The sequence below is a fragment of the Bombina bombina genome, chromosome 7 (genome assembly GCF_027579735.1).
Source record: "Bombina bombina isolate aBomBom1 chromosome 7, aBomBom1.pri, whole genome shotgun sequence".
NCBI classification, from domain to species: domain Eukaryota; kingdom Metazoa; phylum Chordata; class Amphibia; order Anura; family Bombinatoridae; genus Bombina; species Bombina bombina.
Window position 1 is genome coordinate 274,232,617 of NC_069505.1, and position 19,028 is coordinate 274,251,644.

At 37.1% G+C, this 19,028-nt stretch overlaps 1 protein-coding gene across 1 annotated transcript; it reads left to right on the top strand.

Annotated features, from left to right (window-relative positions):
* The first annotated feature begins 3,918 nt into the window (after positions 1-3,918).
* On the top strand, positions 3,919-18,602 carry SEC13 (SEC13 homolog, nuclear pore and COPII coat complex component). The gene is made up of 9 exons (XM_053688964.1): positions 3,919-4,028; positions 8,875-8,919; positions 9,469-9,584; positions 9,832-9,983; positions 10,502-10,632; positions 12,465-12,598; positions 14,261-14,381; positions 14,473-14,619; positions 17,975-18,602. Exons 1-9 carry the CDS (start codon positions 4,026-4,028, stop codon positions 18,083-18,085), a joined length of 960 nt encoding a protein of 319 aa, XP_053544939.1. The 5' UTR covers positions 3,919-4,025; the 3' UTR covers positions 18,086-18,602.
* Positions 18,603-19,028: the final 426 nt, after the last annotated feature.

Below are 19,028 nucleotides of genomic sequence, written 5' to 3' on the forward strand. Positions count from 1 at the left end.
TCAAATTCCTTAAATGACAGTTTCAGGAATGGGAAAAAATGCCAAAGAACAAGCTTCTAGCAACCAGAAGCAATGAAAAATGAGACTAAAATAATGTGGAGACAAAAGCGACGCCCATATTTTTTAGCGCCAAATCAGACGCCCACATTATTTGGCGCCTAAAATGCTTTTGGCGCCAAAAATGACGCCACATCCGGAACGCCGACACTTTTGGCGCAAAATAACGTCAAAAAAATTACGCAACTTCCGGCGACACGTATGACGCCGGAAACGGAAAAGAATTTTTGCGCCAAAAAAGTCCGCGCCAAGAATGACGCAATAAAATGAAGCATTTTCAGCCCCCGCGAGCCTAACAGCCCACAGGGAAAAAAAGAGTCAAATTTTTGAAGGTAAGAAAAAAATGATTAATTCAAATGCATTATCCCAAATATGAAACTGACTGTCTGAAAAATAAGGAAAGTTGAACATTCTGAGTCAAGGCAAATAAATGTTTGAATACATATATTTAGAACTTTATAAACAAAGTGCCCAACCATAGCTTAGAGTGTCACAGAAAATAAGATTTACTTACCCCAGGACACTCATCTACATGTTTGTAGAAAGCCAAACCAGTACTGAAACGAGAATCAGCAGAGGTAATGGTATATAAATAAGAGTATATCGTCGATCTGAAAAGGGAGGTAAGAGATGAATCTCTACGACCGATAACAGAGAACCTATGAAATAGACCCCGTAGAAGGAGATCACTGCATTCAAATAGGCAATACTCTCCTCACATCCCTCTGACATTCACTGCACGCTGAGAGGAAAACCGGGCTCCAACTTGCTGCGGAGCGCATATCAACGTAGAATCTAGCACAAACTTACTTCACCACCTCCATAGGAGGCAAAGTTTGTAAAACTGAATTGTGGGTGTGGTGAGGGGTGTATTTATAGGCATTTTAAGGTTTGGGAAACTTTGCCCCTCCTGGTAGGAATGTATATCCCATACGTCACTAGCTCATGGACTCTTGCTAATTACATGAAAGAAACTATATTTAATATAACAATATTAAAAAGAGATCTCTATATATGTATTAATCGTTACCATATAAATATTATAATTAAAAGTACAATATGATAATACATATAATTACAAAAAATAGAAAATATAAAAACTGAGTTGAAGTTCTTGCAGCCCTCTAGGGCCTGCTAGATCAAATGAGTGGGTATCCCCAATGCGGAGCGATCACACTGACCAAAAGCTAGGTGCACCTAGGTAATGTTCCAGTTCTAACAAAGTTGTAATCCAAATAAGAAGGTGAGTGAATATGATCCACTGTATGGAGTTAAATAAAAGTCAGTCTTTGGTAATCCTGGCCTGATGTCATGCAGTAAATGAGAAATCCAATGAGTCCAATCGTGAAAAATAAATCCCAATGTGTGGTGTTGAAAAATAATAAAAAATACAAAATATATATATAAAAAAATGAAAAATATATGAAAAAATATATATAATTTAAAATCCAAACTTATTAAACCGTGTCAAACGTCCAATGGGGATTTTATAATTGTGTAAAAAAAATAGGTGTCCAAAGTGATAATTTATAAATGCGATAAAGTATAAGATGCTGTAAAACTGTGCTAAATTTGCCAAAAAGTGCAGAAAAAATGGGCAGACAGGAGCGCACCCTTTCCAAATAGAAGTCTGGAATCTAGGGTGCCTCTTAGTGATGTGTGCAATCCTTCTAGTGATATTCCTTCTAGTACAAATACATCATATCCAGCGCGAGATCTGTAAAAACATATAACAAATATGTGCAATATCGCTATAAATAAAGTAAATAATTGCAATTAGGCTTACCAATGTGTCAACGCGTTTCGGTCCTTGGATGGGGTCTTTAGAAAGATATTGCACATATTTGTTATATGTTTTTACAGATCTCACGCTGGATATGATGTATTTTTACTAGAAGGAATATCACTAGAAGGATTGCACACATCACTAAGAGGCACCCTAGATTCCAGACTTCTATTTGGAAAGGGTGCGCTCCTGTCTGCACTTTTTTGGCAAATTTAGCACAGATTTACAGCATCTTATACTTTATCTCATTTATAAATGATCACTTTGGACACTTATTTTTTTACACAATTAGAAAATCCCCATTGGACGTTTGACACGGTTTAATAAGTTTGGATTTTAAATTATTTATATATATATATATTTCATTTATATATATTTTCATATATTTTTCATTTTTTTAATATATTTTGTATTTTTTATTATTTTTCAACACCACACATTGGGATTTATTTTTCACGATTGGACTCACTGGATTTCTCACTTTACTGCATGACATCAGGCCAGGATTAACAAAGACTGACTTTTATTTAACTCCATACAGTGGATCATATTCACTCACCTTCTTATTTGGAATACAACTTTGTTAGAACTGGAACATTACCTAGGTGCACCTAGCTTTTGGTCAGTGTGATCGCTCCGCATTGGGGATACCCACTCATTTGATCTAACAGGCCCTAGAGGGCTGCAAGAACTTCAACTCAGTTTTTATATTTTTTTGTAATTATATGTATTATCATATTGTACTTTTAATTATAATATTTATATGGTAACGATTAATACATATATAGAGATCTATTTTTAATATTGTTATATTATAGTTTTAATCTTCACATCCAGTATAGCCTGTTAGGCGCTTTAATATTTTGATGTTCAATAGTTGTCTTCTTTAGGGTGGGATAAGACACCCTTATATTAGAGCGACAGAGGTTTTTCCTAAAGCGCTTTCAAATCTCATCCAATTGCACAATTTAAACAGCCCTGACATATGTAATTTTCATATGCGTCCCTTTTTATAGCGGCAATATGGTCACCCTAAGGGTAATGCATCCTCTGCAAAAACATACAGCTCCCAATTGTATTAACAAGCACACAATACGGCTTGCAAAAAAGACAATTATGTCACTGATCTGTGAATGCCCACTGCTTATATCACAGGACCATTAAACACAGTATAATTGCATAATCAATAAATGCATAATAAAAGCAAAAGTAGATTTTGTCCAACAAATGTCAAAGTAAGTTACATTTTCCTTCCTAATGCATCATGTGACAGACATCAGCCAATAACAAAATGCATAGTATATCAGTGACTCTTGCACATGCTCAGTAGGATATTGTGCTTCAGAATGTGTGCATATAAAAAGATTGTGCATATTTAGATAATGTAAGTGAACTGGACAGTTATTTAAAATTGTGTGTTCTATATGAATCATGAAAGTTTTATTTTGGCTTGACTGTCCCTTTTAAGCTCCAAGATGGCAAACGCCCTGTGTGCTGAAGCAGAGCTTCACAAAACAGCACCTGCAGTCAGTGTTAAAATACGAGAACAGCTTTAAAGAGAACTGCAGGTACAAGAGAAAAACCAAAAGCATGGTGAGTACAACCCATTTATTGTTGTTGTACCCAGCATTTTAATGTGGCTTTAAAGGTCACAAACCAACCCGTTGTATACAGTATAGAAGAAAACTATTTCTGAATCCTTGTTCAGCTTCTGTCAGCATAAGAGAGTCACAGAGGTGGGCACTGTGTGTGATACGAATGGGAAGAGCTAAGGCATAATCACAACTACAATTTGTAATATTATAAAACACAACCATAAACAATACGAGTCTGCAGCTGATGTAAAGGTGCTGTCCAATAGCCCCAGTGTCACACAACAACAAAATATATTCAATTTTAAAAACTAGTAGGGAAAAGCCGCATAAAGCTCCCCCAAACTTTTTTATTTCTGTACAGGTAGATTTTTTTGTGCTAACAAAACTTGATGAAACTTACTGACATGATAACCAGTAAGGTGCAGCCAACCATAACTTACAGACTTAGGAACGGTTTTTACTTTGAAAAGTTCCGCACGGACCGGAAATAAGTCTGCACCAATACCGGAAGCGGCGGTCTGAGATTCAGCAGGGAGCACCCGGGAGCTGCCACGTCTGAGGGAAGAGAGCGAGCAAGGGCCGGGAACATGGTGAGCACCACCTTACTGCCCAGGATTGAAGTCAATGATTGTAGAATACATTTTCTTCTTTTTAATTCCTTGGTTGCCAGGGAGATTTGCAAGATTTTGCTGCCTGGTAACCAATGGATAGGCCTAGCTTCTCCCTACAGTAATAGAATTGTGAAGCTCTTAGAGAGAGGGACTCAATATCCAATGTGTTATGTTTAAAAAAAATAAATCAAACAATCCTTTACCCAGGTTGTATTTGTGCTATAACATCTGTAGAGTGCTGAGTGTATTGACGGTGATATGACACCTATTGGAATACATGCAGCAGTTTTCATCAGACCTCCCAATGTAGAAGGAAAATATGTTCACACTAATTGTAGCTGTTCTCTCCTGTGTGCTGCTATCACTAGCCAAAAATGTACTCCCCAGAGTGGCACTATTTATTATTCATTGAGGCTTTACATCTGCTCTTTGTGATTCCTGTAAGCTTCCAAGTGGAGCTATATGTGTCTGACAGTACATCCCTAGGTAGGTGCTATTAGTGACTGAGACTTTACTGTTATGAAGAGTGCCATGGTGAAATACTGAGACTGTATACCCTCTTAAGTGTCACAACAAAGACGATACAACACTAAGTGGTACTACAAGGTGATGGAGCTTTTAATAACAGAGATCTTGCATCCCTTATGTTACTATTGGTGATTTAAAGGGGCTTTAAACTTCTGGGCACAACTACAGTAGCATGATGATGCTATCATTTTTTTCTATTATGCCAGCAGCTCTCTTCCAAGCCATTCTATTATTTTTACACTTTACAGGTGCCAGTTGGGGAAGCTCTGCATCCTCATCCTGTGAAAGAAGCAGGACATATTCACAGATTAGTGACATTGTCCAGCTTTTTGACAGTTGCATTGTGTACTTAAATGGACATGAAAACCCACATTTTTCTCTCATGATTCACATAGATCATGTCATTTTAAACACCTTTCCTATTTACTTCTGTTATCAAATTTGCTTCATTCTCTTGGTGTCCTTAGTTGAAGGAGCAGCAATGCACTACTGGGAGCTAGCTGACCACAACAGGTTAGCCACTGACAAAGGGGATTAATATGCAGCCACCAATCAGCAGCTAGCTTCTAACTGTTCATTAGGTATGCTTTTCAACAAAGGATATACAAAGAATTAAGCAAGTTAGATAATAGGAGTAAATTGGAAAGTTGTTTTTTTTTTTAAATTGTATGCTCTGTCTGAATCATGAAAGTTTGACTTTACTTCCCAATAAGCTTAACTTGCAAATAGATGCTTTACATTTTTGCAGTTCTCACACACAGTTTAAAAGTTCTATCACATATACTGAAAAAGGCCACATGAATATTATGGAGCAATGTACATCTCTGGCTGTGTATTATGCACACTAACCTGAAGCACACAGCACAACTGTCAAAAATCCAGCAATATTACTTATGTGTGAACATGCACTTCTGTCACAGGGTGCACAAAGGGACTTAAAACAAGTTGGGATAGAGACAAAATATAATAATATGTACTGTAATTACTTCACCTACAAATTTATACTGCAGTGCCTCACCATTAACCCTTTCTTTTAAGTTTCCGAATTGTACCGCTCTAACTCCCCCCACACATTTCCTTCTATGGCTGTATCTATATCTATTGTTGCTTTGGTAGAATACAAAAATGCATAGGGATTATCTAAAGGATCTGCCTAGAAGCTGTGAACTCAGTTGAAATACAATGCATGGCTATTGAAGTATTTTTGCTTATTTTTTTTAAATTATTTTGCCAGCACTTTTTAAACATTTTTTATGCAAACTATTTTTACTTAATTAGCACTTTTAGGATATGCACATATCTCAACATGTTTTATGACACTTTAAGCTCCAAGATGGCGGAGTCCAGTGTGAAGATGCAGAGTTTCATAAACCGCCACTTGTAAGGACTTAAAAATAATAGGCGGAAAAACAGTAGCATAGTGAGTAGTAACCATGCCACTGTAGTTGTTTAGGGGACAATATGATACAAAAATGACATGCTCTTATTCATTAGTGCATGCATTTTTTTTCCTTATTTACTGTAGCAAAGGGGTTAAACACATAGGTAAAGCTCTGCACAACAGCCGCAATCATTGGTGGCTACATGCGACTAATAGCCCTGATTGTGTGGATCTCTGCAAGTCTCAAAGGAAGTGTGTATATGTCACGCACAAAAACACATCAAAAGCTGTCAGCCCGGCATTGTTTATACTTTGTAATGCAACATTAAGGGTATCTTTCTGCTCTTAAAGGGACACTGAACCCAATTTTTTTCTTTTGTGATTCAGATAGAGAATGCAATTTTGAGCAACTTTCTTATTTACTCCTATTATCATTTTTTCTTCGTTCTCTTGCTATCTTTATTTGAAAAAGTAATCTAATTTTTTTTTTTTCCTGTTCAGCACTCTGGGCAGCACTTTTTTATTAGTGGATGAATTTATCCACCAATCGGCAAGAACAACCCAGGTCATTAACCAAAAATAGGCCGGCATCTAAACTTACATTCTTGCATTTCAAATAAAGATACCAAGAGAATGAAAAAAATTTGATAATAGGAGTAAATTAGAAAGTTGCTTGAAATTGCTGCTCTATCTGAATCACAAAAGAAAATGTTTGGGTTCAGTGTCCCTTTAATTGCTATTTCTGTGTCACTTTACCTCTGCAAGGCCATACTGGATCGGTGGAGTATACACAACCCATGTGACACTGTCAATGACTTGATGGGACAGTATACACCAATTTTCATATAACTGCATGTAATAGACACTACTATAAAGAATAATATGCACAGATACTGATCTAAAAATCCAGTATAAAACAGTTTAAAAACTTACTTAGAAGCTCCCATTTTAGCTCTGTTGAAAAGGTTAGCTGAAACACCCACTGAAAGTGGTTGTATACCAAAAAGCGAAGACACTCCCCCTCCCTCTGCATATGAAGAGACTCTTTACACAAACAGGAGCAAGTTGGAGTAGGTATACAGTCGTATTCTTCTAAAACTTTGGGTTTGGTTAGGAGTCTGAAAATCAGCGCAATATTATTTAAAAATAAGCAAAACCATTCTTTTTTAAAAAACAAAACCAACCTGTATAGGCTAAATAAATGGATAATCTACAAAACATTTATGCAAAAAAAAATCTAGTGTATAATGTCCCTTTTTAAAGGGACAATCTTCACTAACATTGTTATTGTTTAAAGATAGATAAAGCCTTTATTACCCATTCCCCAGCTTTGCAAAACCAACATTGATATATTAATATACTTTATAACATTTAAACCTCTAAATTTCTGCCTTTTTCTAAGGTACTACAGTCAGCCTCTTATCACATGCTTTTTTATTTGGGTTTCACAACAGGAGACTGCTAGTTCATGTGGGCCATATAGATAACATTGTGCTCACGCCAAGGAGTTATTTAAGATTTAGCACAACACAGTACTAAATACAAGTCAATAGCTTTTAAATAAAAAGTCATGTGATCAGGGGGCTGTCCGAAAATGCTTAGATACAAGGTAATCACAGAGGTAAAAAGGGAGACTACGGACTATGTTAATCGACCATCTACAGCCCTTGAAGCGAGGGGGAGATAGAGCTAAAGCTTTACTAAAACTGGAAGCAAGATTGATTTTTTCATTGGATACAGTCTCACCTAAAGGCCTGAACAGCATGGTGGATTTTCCTGTTGCTACCACTTATCTGGATGTGTAGGAGCATTGTGATGTTGTCAGTGAAGCTCCTGTACCCATGGAACGTGTGCAAAACTGGGAATGTTGGAGCACACCATCAGCATGTCACCTCTGAAGCAGGGGGACTGGTTTGACCCAGGATGTCTGGGTATTATCCTTCTCTATATCAGGACTCTATAAATAAATACATTTCTACCATACTCTTGAGACAGTTGAAAGTTTTGTACATACTCTTCTTATTAGAAGATGTCGGTAGTGGTTTTGATACAGCAATGTATAGATTACTACATTAGGCTATCTTGATGGGAACATTTTACAATGTAGGAAGTATTTTTGCTTTAAATTGTCACAAATTGACTAAATATATTCTAGCTTCTAAGCGGTTGTCACTAACTAACTATATACCTTGGTATTGTGATATGTTCCTGTCTTCTATATAAAGATTGTTCAATTTCTATATGTAGTTTTTATAATTACTCCTAACAGCTGTTCACCGCATCCTGTGAGCGCTGTATGTTGTTGTATACACGGCTGTTGTGTATGTGTTGCCATGGCTACATCAGCACTTCCCGATGACGTCATTGCGATGCTCGGTTAGTTTGTATCCTTTTTTTGCCGTGGTTACAGCGTTCGGTCCGATGCGAGACACAGCTGTTATAGATGATCACTGATTATCACTGGTGGGTGTTGGGTATATTAAGGGGTTCTCTTGTGCAATAATTTAAGTCTACTCTGGCCTCCATTTGATAAAGGCTCCATCGGGAGCTGAAACGTTATGACTTTGGGCCAATATTGTACCTGTAAATAGAAGGCTTTTTTGCAGAACCTGTGCCTGTGTTGTCTGCTTGTGTATCCATTGAGGAAATTGCCGATCCTGGATATATATATATTCTATATCTATCTTTTTGCCTTCAAAATTTATGTGCTGACTCCTAGATTTTGAATACTTTTAAAGAGTCAAGAAGTGCATTCATATAATTACATTATAGTATAAAAAAACAATTAAGATGAAGATATGGTTGTGCAGTAACTAGAACCTAGACATCCCCTTCCGTTGCTGTATGTGAAACCCAAATTTTGTGTCATACTTTTGTGCAAGAAGCTCTAACCTTATACCTTTAACTACATTACAGGTGTCGGTAATAAACACAGTGGATACCTCCCACGAGGACATGATTGTAAGTAGTTAATCATCAGGGTTTTTAGTTATTGTGAAGCACATTTATTTTTTGTTTTTGCTGTAAACTGTTTCATAGTCAAAATTAATGTAGATAATTCTCAATGAGGTGAGGCCTGACCAGTGATTTCTAAGGTTCTAGCAAACACTTATTTTAACTTCAGTATAGAGAAATGTAATTTATATGAGTTTTGCCTAAAAAATATTAGCTTGATTCATAGTGAATATAAACAGTATTAGAAAAATGTGTTGTAAGTATTTTGTTAGCAAAATTTACATGATTGTGCTATTGAAAGCACTTCAGGGATACACCCCTTGAAAAGCACCATAAGTATTTTTTATTTAATCTCCAATGCTTTGGTCGTTTAGTTCCATATGCAAATAATAACCAAACAATCATTGCGTAGATTGTAGCCAGGTTAGGTAAACTGTGAAAAATGCAAAGAGGCCGTTGTGCTTTAGGTGCCTTTGTTGTGAGGTTGCTTTAGTGAATCTTGTTTGTACTTAAACATCACATAGAATCCTTGTTCTCTTTCCCCGCCCCTATTAGCATGACGCTCAGATGGATTATTATGGCACACGACTTGCTACCTGCTCCTCTGACAGATCAGTGAAGATCTTTGATGTTAAGAATGGAGGACAGATTCTTATAGCTGACTTACGAGGGTAAGTGCTGACATTCATAACTTGTTCTGTTAGATCTTAAAGGGACATGAAGACCAATATTTTTATTTCATGATTCAGGTAGAGCATACAATTGTAAACAATGTTCCAATCAAACCTAAAGCATTCACTGAGTCCGTGTTTTACATTTTTGTTGCTATATTTGTGCTCACAAAGAATAGTCTGCAGATATGTAATACAGTTCCCCTAAGGTCTTTTGGTGTTTATTTTGGTTTGATGTCTGTTCTAGGCATGAGGGCCCTGTTTGGCAGGTTGCATGGGCCCATCCCATGTATGGGAATATTCTGGCCTCCTGTTCATATGACCGGAAAGTGTTGATCTGGAAAGAAGAAAATGGAACATGGGAGAAAACATACGAGTATACAGGACATGATTCTTCAGGTAACAGCTCCTCCTCTTGCATTTGCAACAGGGACGTACAACCTTTTCTTATAAGAGGCCACATTTAAATTTGTTTTTACTTGCTGAACTGGAAAATTCATTTTAAACAATTCTATTAAGCAAAAGACAACCCTTCTACAAAAACACTTAAAATAAGCAATTAATTAGCATAAAAAACAACATATACAGCTAGACCCAGAACATATATGTTAACAATGCACAGAGCGCACAGGAATCGGCCCCTTAACAGTCAATATGAGCACTTAGGGTATGATTGTCTGGTGAGATTCTATAAGACACCTCATCATTATTAAGAGACACCTTTTGATTATCCCAATTTTATCCTTGGGAACTCATTAAGGGGAGTTCACTAATATTCTTTATCTGAAGGAGAGACACTTGCACTTGCTTACAATATAGTGGCCAATAAAATAAGTTGATGCTTTCTGTCCAAAGTATTTTAGAATCGGCCCTTTGTAGGGTGTGACTGATTACACTTTTTTTCTGATTGGATGCAGTGAATTCTGTTTGCTGGGCACCCCATGAGTTCGGTCTGATGTTGGCGTGCGGCAGCTCAGATGGGGCAATCTCTTTGCTCACTTATACTGGAGAGTCCTGGGAAGTGACCAAGATTAGTAATGCGCATACGGTGAGCTATCCTGAAAAGTATCAATTTTGTAGTTATGAAATCAAGTAAAATAGGTTAAAGGAACAGTAAACCCAAAATTTTTCTTTCATTATTCAGTTATAATTTTAAACAACTTTCCAATTTACTTATATTATCTAATTTGCTTCATTCTTCGGATATCCTTTTTTGAAGAAATAGCAATGCACATGGGTCAGCCAATCGCACAAGGCATGCTGGTGAGGTAGCTCAGTTGGTAAGTGCCCTGACTACAAAAAAGCCTGTTTAAAAGATCCACTGTCACAGGTTCAAATCCCGGCAGGGCCAACTCAGCCCTTCATCCTTCCGAGGTCGATAAAATGAGTACCATTAAATTGGGTAATAATAACTATTACTATTCAGCTGAAAAAGTGCTTTGAGTCCCACTGGAAGAAAGGCGCTGTATAAATACTAGTTGTTATTATTGTTGTTATTATTATTGTTATCTATGTGCAGCTACCAATCAGCAGCTACTGAGCCTATCTAGATATGCATTTCAGCAAATTATATCATAGGAATGAAGCATATTAGATACTAGAAGTAAATTAGAAAATTGTTTAAAATTGCATGCTCTTTCTAAATCGTGAAAGAAAAAAAATATTGGTTTCATGTCCCTATAATTTCTGGAAAAACATAATATATGATACATGCATAAATGCACAGTTATATATAGTTGTATTTAAACAAAAAGAGAGCCAAGAGAGGCGCCAACCATAAAACAGTATCGTAAGGACAAAGGACCAGGATACCCAAAGTGAGCCCCCCCGTTCAGGAAATACTCACAAGTGAGGCGGCACACGTACTGTGCCTATTGAAGCAGATCGGGACTGTTCAGGGTCGCCCGACAGACACACACAGGAGCCGGTGCACGTGATTTCCGGGGCTCCAATCACAGACCACTTCACCTGTTGGATCCGGATCGCCCGTAGCTCACTGAGAGTGGATGTGACTGGTCTCAAGCAGGAGATACGCGCGCTATAAACACACCAGGCAAGAAGGAACAAAGCTGAATCAAATATCTCCATTGAATATCCTGGTCCTTTGTCCTTACGATACTGTTTTATGGTTGGCGCCTCTCTTGTCTCTCTGTCTACAGCCGGGTATCCGCTTGGATTACTTCTGAGAGTGCAGCCACAGTTCTACGAGGATTGAGTACAGTCATCATACAGTATCCGATATCGGCTCCTCTAAAGCACCAGCGCACCTCTGGGGATCACTTGATTTTCTTTTTTTCCTATAGTTGTATTTAAAGTAGCATGTCTTTTTATGTTAACCCTTTGATGACAGGGTTTTCAGGGCTCTAACAGCACGAGTCTTGCTGAAACTTTAGCATGCAGAAATAGCACTGTCGGCGAGACCCGTGCTATTAAACCCGAGGTGCACAGCTGTCATTAAGTTAAAGGCATAAATTGGTATGGATCTGAGATCTTATTGATATATATATATATATATTATACACACACCGTTTGCTTTGACTACATAGTGCCAACTCTTTGATAAGGCAGCATTTAAAATGATTTTCTGCTACTTTGGACCTAGTAAGTAAGGGGTACAAGTAGATTGGTGGCACTACTGTAGATAAGAGTAGTAAAAGGAGTGATGTCTGCTTAAATACCAAAAAGTTCTTAAAAAAAGTAGTTTGAGAAAGATTCAACATTTGATTTCCATGTTTTAAAAGATTTGTATGTATGGGATATACACTGCTGTGCTTCCAGTGTCTTTTGTAATGCATAAACTAGAGTTTAGCTATTGGAGAATCATTTTAAGTTTAAATGTTCACTCTACTTTTTTTTACTCTCTCTCCCCCACATGCTCAGATTGGATGCAACGCCGTAAGCTGGGCCCCATCGGTAGTTCCTGGCAGCCTTGTTGATCAGCCTTCTGGTCAGAAACCAAATTACATCAAGAGATTTGTGTCTGGGGGCTGCGACAACCTGGTTAAAATATGGAGGTATATCTGAGAAATAGCCATTTTAAAAAGATGCTCTTTCTGGGGACAAGGAACCATCTGGTGTATGAGCATAGATTAAACTATATTATAAATAAAATGTTGTCTTAATCCCTCTAATCTTTTAAATCAGGCTGACATTATTACACCGTTTTGGATTCATTTTTCTGTAGTAACTATTACCAATTGCTATAATGAGAATAAACATTGCATCTACATAAAGAGCATATAAAATTAGCGGCGTCTAATTACATTACAGTTATAGTGTAAAATCAGAATAAAAGTGATGTATTTTCATTTTAAGTATGAGGAGTGTTTGTGTAATAAGAAAATCTGGGAACATAAAAAAAAAAAAAGGCTTATTTTGGTTACATAAATGTACAAGTATACACTTGTGCAATCTTTTTTAAAAATATAACATCATCACGTACCATGCCAGCATTACTTTTAGAGTATTAGATTTGTTTGTTCTACTGATTTTGCATTGATGTAATTTCCTGGTTGTAACAGGATGTAGAATGTGGGAATACTTATTGAGCTATATTAAAGGGACACTGAACCCACATTTTTTCTTTAGTGATTCAGATAGAGCATGAAATTTTAAGCAACTTTCTAATTTACTCCTATTATCAAATTTTCTTCATTCTCTTGGCATCTTTATTTGAAATGCAAAAATGTAAGTTTAGATGCCGGCCCATTTTTGGTGAACAACCTGGGTTATTCTTGCTGATTGGTAGATAAATTCCTCCACCAATAAAAAAGTGCGGTCCAGAGTTCTGAATCAATAAAAAAGCTTAGATGCCTTCTTTTCCAAATAAAGATAGCAAGAGAACGAAGAAAATTGATAATAGGAGTAAATTAGAAAGTTGCTTAAAATTGCATGCTCTATCTCAGTCACTAAAGAAAAAAATTGGGTTCAGTGTCCCTTTAAAGAAGCTCTTTTGTTCTGCCACATAAATGGTTTTCCCAAGTAAAACTTTTTCATGAGTGGCACCTACAATTTTTTAAATGTTGTAAAATAGTGTGAAGCATTGGTATCATCATTTTTGAATGATTTAGATGATTGGTGCAATCATTTTGCATTGGGTGGACCTTAGCCTAAACTCCGCCCCAGGGGAAATTGACGCCACTCCAGGGACTTCTCTGAAAGTCAGCACTATGATGTGCTTGGAGAAGCGGACACAAAGATTAGAAGTTTTTAGATGCATTTCTAATAGGGTGTTTGTACCTAGCTAAATGCAGAATAAGCCAAAAAGGTAGTAACTAGAAGCAAAATTGTAGATGCCAGGATTTGTCAAGCTCTGCAATAAATACTGGTTGGGAATGAATGGTTGAGTATTTCTAAACAGGATATTATGTACCATTCTTTCTCTATTGCGCCGTACTTATTACAAAAATAGCTATAATACACCACAGCACCAAGTTTCCCAGCTTTGCATTTTTTTGCAAGTAACCTATTTAAGTGAAGGCTGCAATAAATAAAGGATTTAATTGCTTGTATGCAGATTTGCTGTTTAGTGCTTAACAGCTAATTATATGTTGTGTATATAATGTATCTTGTATGTCCATATTTACATGTATCTAGTCTTAAACAGGACCATCTATTGCTTGTATATTTTATATGGAGCCTGACATATATTATATGAATGTTCTCTGTTACCTTAGGGAGGAGGACGGTCAGTGGAAAGAGGACCAGAAGTTAGAAGCTCATAGTGACTGGGTGCGGGATGTGGCCTGGGCTCCCTCTATTGGGCTTCCCACTAGTACTATTGCCAGCTGCTCACAGGTGAGATTAAATTTGAATTTCTCTATTTCAGGGTCTAAAAGGGATATTGTAGCCATTTTGTAACCATCCTGTATTCCTTCCCTTCTTGCAGGATGGCAGGGTTTACATCTGGACTTGTGATGATCCCGCCACCAACTGCTGGAACTCAAACCTACTCCACAAGTTCAACGATGTAGTCTGGCATGTGAGCTGGTCAATCACTGCAAACATCCTGGCTGTGTCGGGTGGTGATAACAAGGTTTGTTTCATGTAGGGGGTTAAATCCCGCTGATATCTTACATTGTGTCCTCCGTTAATAGATAATAGTTCTGTATGTTCTGTGTTAAATACCTTATGCCAGTGCATTACATTTACTCCCTCCAGAACAGCTTGCAGCTCATGCATACTGTAATAATGAAGGCAGATTTGAGAGGCAGTTTATCACCAGGGTGCTTATTAAAGTTGTAATAGATCTTATCAGATTGACTGCAGAGTTGAAGTGCAAACTAACTTACTTTAGAGATGCTGAAGATATAAAATTGCGGGCAGGTAACATGGGAATTTATTATTATTATTTCTTATTTATGTATAGAATATATATGCAGCTATACTAAACTTCTAGAACCTAGAAAACCTTTATCAGCAGTCAAATAGGAGAAAAGCAGCACATTTATTTGAATTCATAAGCAGATGTATCCACAGTTTAAAGGGACAGTCAAATCCAAAAAAAACTTTCATGATTCAAATAGGGCATGTAATTTTAAACAACTTTCCAATTTACTTAAGCACCAATTTTGCTTTGTTCTCTTGGTATTCTTAGTTGAAAGCTAAACCTAGGAGGTTCATATGCTAATTTCTTAGACCTTGAAGGCCGCCTCTAATCTAAATGCATTTTGATAGTTTTTCACCACTAGAGGGCATTAGTTCATGTGTTTCATATAGATAACATTGAGCTCATGCTCGTGAATGGCTAAAATGCAAGTCTGTCAAAAGAACTGAAATAAGGGGGCAGTCTGCTGAGGCTTAGATACAAGGTAATTACAGAGGTAAAATGTGTATAATTATAACTCTGTTGTTTATGCAAAACTGGGGAATTGGTATTTAAGGGATTATCTATCTTTTAAAACAACAAAAATTCTGGTGTTGACTGTCCCTTTAAAGTCCACAAAAGATTAATGTAGGTGGACTAATATAAAATCAGAACATGTCCAATTTCAGCCGGTGTAATCTCAGGCAATAGAAAGTGGAAGTCCACCAGAACCGCTGATGCAAGTATAGAACTTTAGATACAAAAGGTGGCTATTGGTGTTAAAGGGACACTAAACACAATTTTGTCTTTCATGATTCAGATAGAGCATGCAATTTTAAGCAACTTTCTAATTTACTCCTATTCATTTTCTTCGTTCTCTTGCTATCTTTATTTGAAAAAAATAGGAATCCAAGCTTAGGCGCTGGCCCATTTGTGGTTCAGTACCCTGGGTAGCGCTTGCCGATTGGTGGCATAACACAGCGCTTACAAGGATGAGGCGTCACTGGCACGTGACCGATGTAGCCAATCCAAACTCAAGTAGTGGAATGTCACTGACCACTATAATCGGAACACAACACCTTTATCAATAAAGCTGCTATTAACTCTGCAGTATATATGCAAAAGTGGTATGAGGCCTCCTTCGTACACCCAAACTGCCGTATGTCAGCCAGAAAGTTCAAAAGACATAACGCGACAACCACTTTTGACGTTAAAGAAATCCTTTAATAACACAAGAGACTCAGGATGATCAATCGGAGTCTCTTGTATGAGTGTATATTTGACTACATGTTATAGAGATGCAACCAATTTTGAAAACATCAACAAAATCCTTTAATTTCCTTTGATATATCTGCAGTTAAACGGGGATGTACAAAATATCATCTTGGCAAATGTTTTAAAAGCATTTACAACAGTCTTTGCAATACTACAATGTGCAAATTCAGAGAAGCACAAGGTCGCACTTCTTAACCTATTAATGCCGCTCTATTCCGTCATAATTACACTGGGCTTTAGAGCCGTTATGACGGAATAGAACATCATAGCCAACGGCTGTCCTGAAGCCTTCTGTGCCTCCTGGATTTCATCACGGTCTGGATGGCGTTCCTAGGGTTGTAGGGACGCCCCCCCCAGACGCGATCCAATAATTTAAATCTAGCGATCGTGTGGTTTCAATTTGTTTACATCGGAACAGTTGTTCCGATGTAGACACTTTAGCCCTGGCAGGAAAGGGTTAAAAACAATTACATATGTTTATCTTGCTTATCTCGTTTTGCTTTGACTTTGATCGCGGTCTGGGTGGCGTTCCTAGGGTTGTAGGGACGCCCCCCCCAGACGCGATCCAATAATTTAAATCTAGCGATCGTGTGGTTTCAATTTGTCTACATCGGAACAGTTGTTCCGATGTAGACACTTTAGCCCTGGCGGGAAAGGGTTAAAAACAATTACATATGTTTATCTTGCCTGTCTCGTTTTGCTTTAACTTGTCACAAGACAGATATAGCAGCATACTCCAGCTGTCTGGGAGGAGGCAGAAAAGCAATGTTTTCCAAAGTAAATTACAGGAAAAGAAGACAAATACTATTCGATTTCCATTAATTTTTTTAACTATCCTTAATTTAACATTTTATTTGTTGTTAATTTTGAATCTATTGTCCATTTTTAAATAGATCTGGGAATTTTTTGTAATATGGTTTTGGGATCTTTGTCTGCCTAATGTAAGCTATAAGACTAGCTCCTTTTGGAATTATTAAAACATAACTTTAGAGAAATATATTTAAAGTCAAGAGGACATATTTACACTTTAGTCTTTAAACTTATCTTTAGTGTTTTATACGATATATAATCTGTTGAACCCTGTGTATGTCTGTCAAGGAGCAGCAGTGCAGTACTGGGAGCCGGCGGAACACATCTGATCAGCCAATGACAAAAGTCATATATGTCCAGCCACCAAACAGCAGCTAGATCCCCAGTAGTGCATTGCTGCTATTGAGCCTACTTAGTTATGCTTTCCAACAAAGTATATCAAGAGAATGAAGCAGATTTGCTAATAGAGGTAAATTGGAAAGTTGTTTAAAATGACATGCTTTATCTCAATCATAAAACATTCATTTTTGCTTTACTGTCCCTTTAAACCCAAATTAAATCTCTTATTATGGAGCGTAAAACAACATTGTAATATACATTTTATAATTTATCTTGCCTGCATTGTTGAAAACTGCTTGTTCCAGTCCCTCATATGTAAGTTCAGTTAAGTAACTGACCCTGCAACATTCTTCATAGTGGTTGCTTAGGTCAGACCACAAGCTCATTTATATGTGGTTCACAGTTGGCCTCCGCAGAGGAAACCTGGAACATGCATTCCTCCAGGCTTTTCAAGGGGTGTGTCAATGAACCGATCATGATTTGCAAAACCTTGTAGATTGTGCTAACAAAATAAGTCAAATATGTTTTAAAAAATGTATTGTGTATAGAGATCTTTTGTAACTGATAATGCTGATATATTCATATATGATTATAGCCTTGTCTTACTGTGCAGAATCCTTCACTATTTTAACATGCTTAACCATTCGTCTGGTCATAACAGGTCACCCTGTGGAAGGAGTCTGTGGACGGACAGTGGTCTTGTATCAGCGACGTAAACAAAGGACAGGGAGCAGTTTCTGCAGTGACAGATGGGCAACAAAACGAGCAGTGACCTCTTCTTGGAACTTACGAATAGAGCATTGTGACCACAGATCCTTTCTTTTTGTTTGGACCCAAAAGAACAATTTGCACATTAGAGTTGCCCTTTAATAATAAGGAGGAGAATGCAAATAATTAACCTTTCAGGAAGCAGAGTTATAGTTCTGAAAATTGTTTTCAAGGAGTATGCAGCCGTTGTTGCAATCTGTTTCTTCTCTCTCTGGCAGAAAATGGGTTAAGGAATCGCCAGGGAAAATAGAAGCAGCTATTTTATACAAAAAAAAATGTTCAGCACATCTCATAAATGTATTCAATAAGTATCTTCCTTGTAAAACCAGTCCGTATGAATACAACCTCAGCCCAGAGAGCGCTGTATTAACGGCTTTAAAACTACTCCAAAGGTAAATAATTTATCACCCACTACCAGTTGACTCCTTTAATTCAGATTCAATTTTTAGCCTTTTTGTGTTCATTTCTTTTCTTAATTATTGAATACATAATTTTGAATAAATATATATTGAATTATAGAAGCATTTGTGTCAATAACTGCTGGGAATGTACATCTTTTGGCAGTATACGAATAATAGTGTGTTGTCTTTAAAGGGACATTAAACACAAAATAAATGCTGTATAGAAAGATGCATTCAATGCAAAGATCAGCCTAAGAATAACATGCAGATTTTTAATTATTAAATAATAGTAAAGTGTGTATCCATAAAGCAGTGCAGTTGCCGTTCTGTAACCTATGTTACTTTCCAATTGCATGGAGAGTCCACAAATCCATTCCAATTACTAGTGGGAATTCAACTCCTGGCCAGCAGGAGGAGGTAAAGAACACCCCAGCAGAGCTGTTAAGTGTCACTCCCATTATCCATAATCCCTAATCATTCTTTGTCTTGTACATCGGGAGGATGTGCGAAGATGGTGTCTGAAGATATTTAATCCTTTAATGGGTA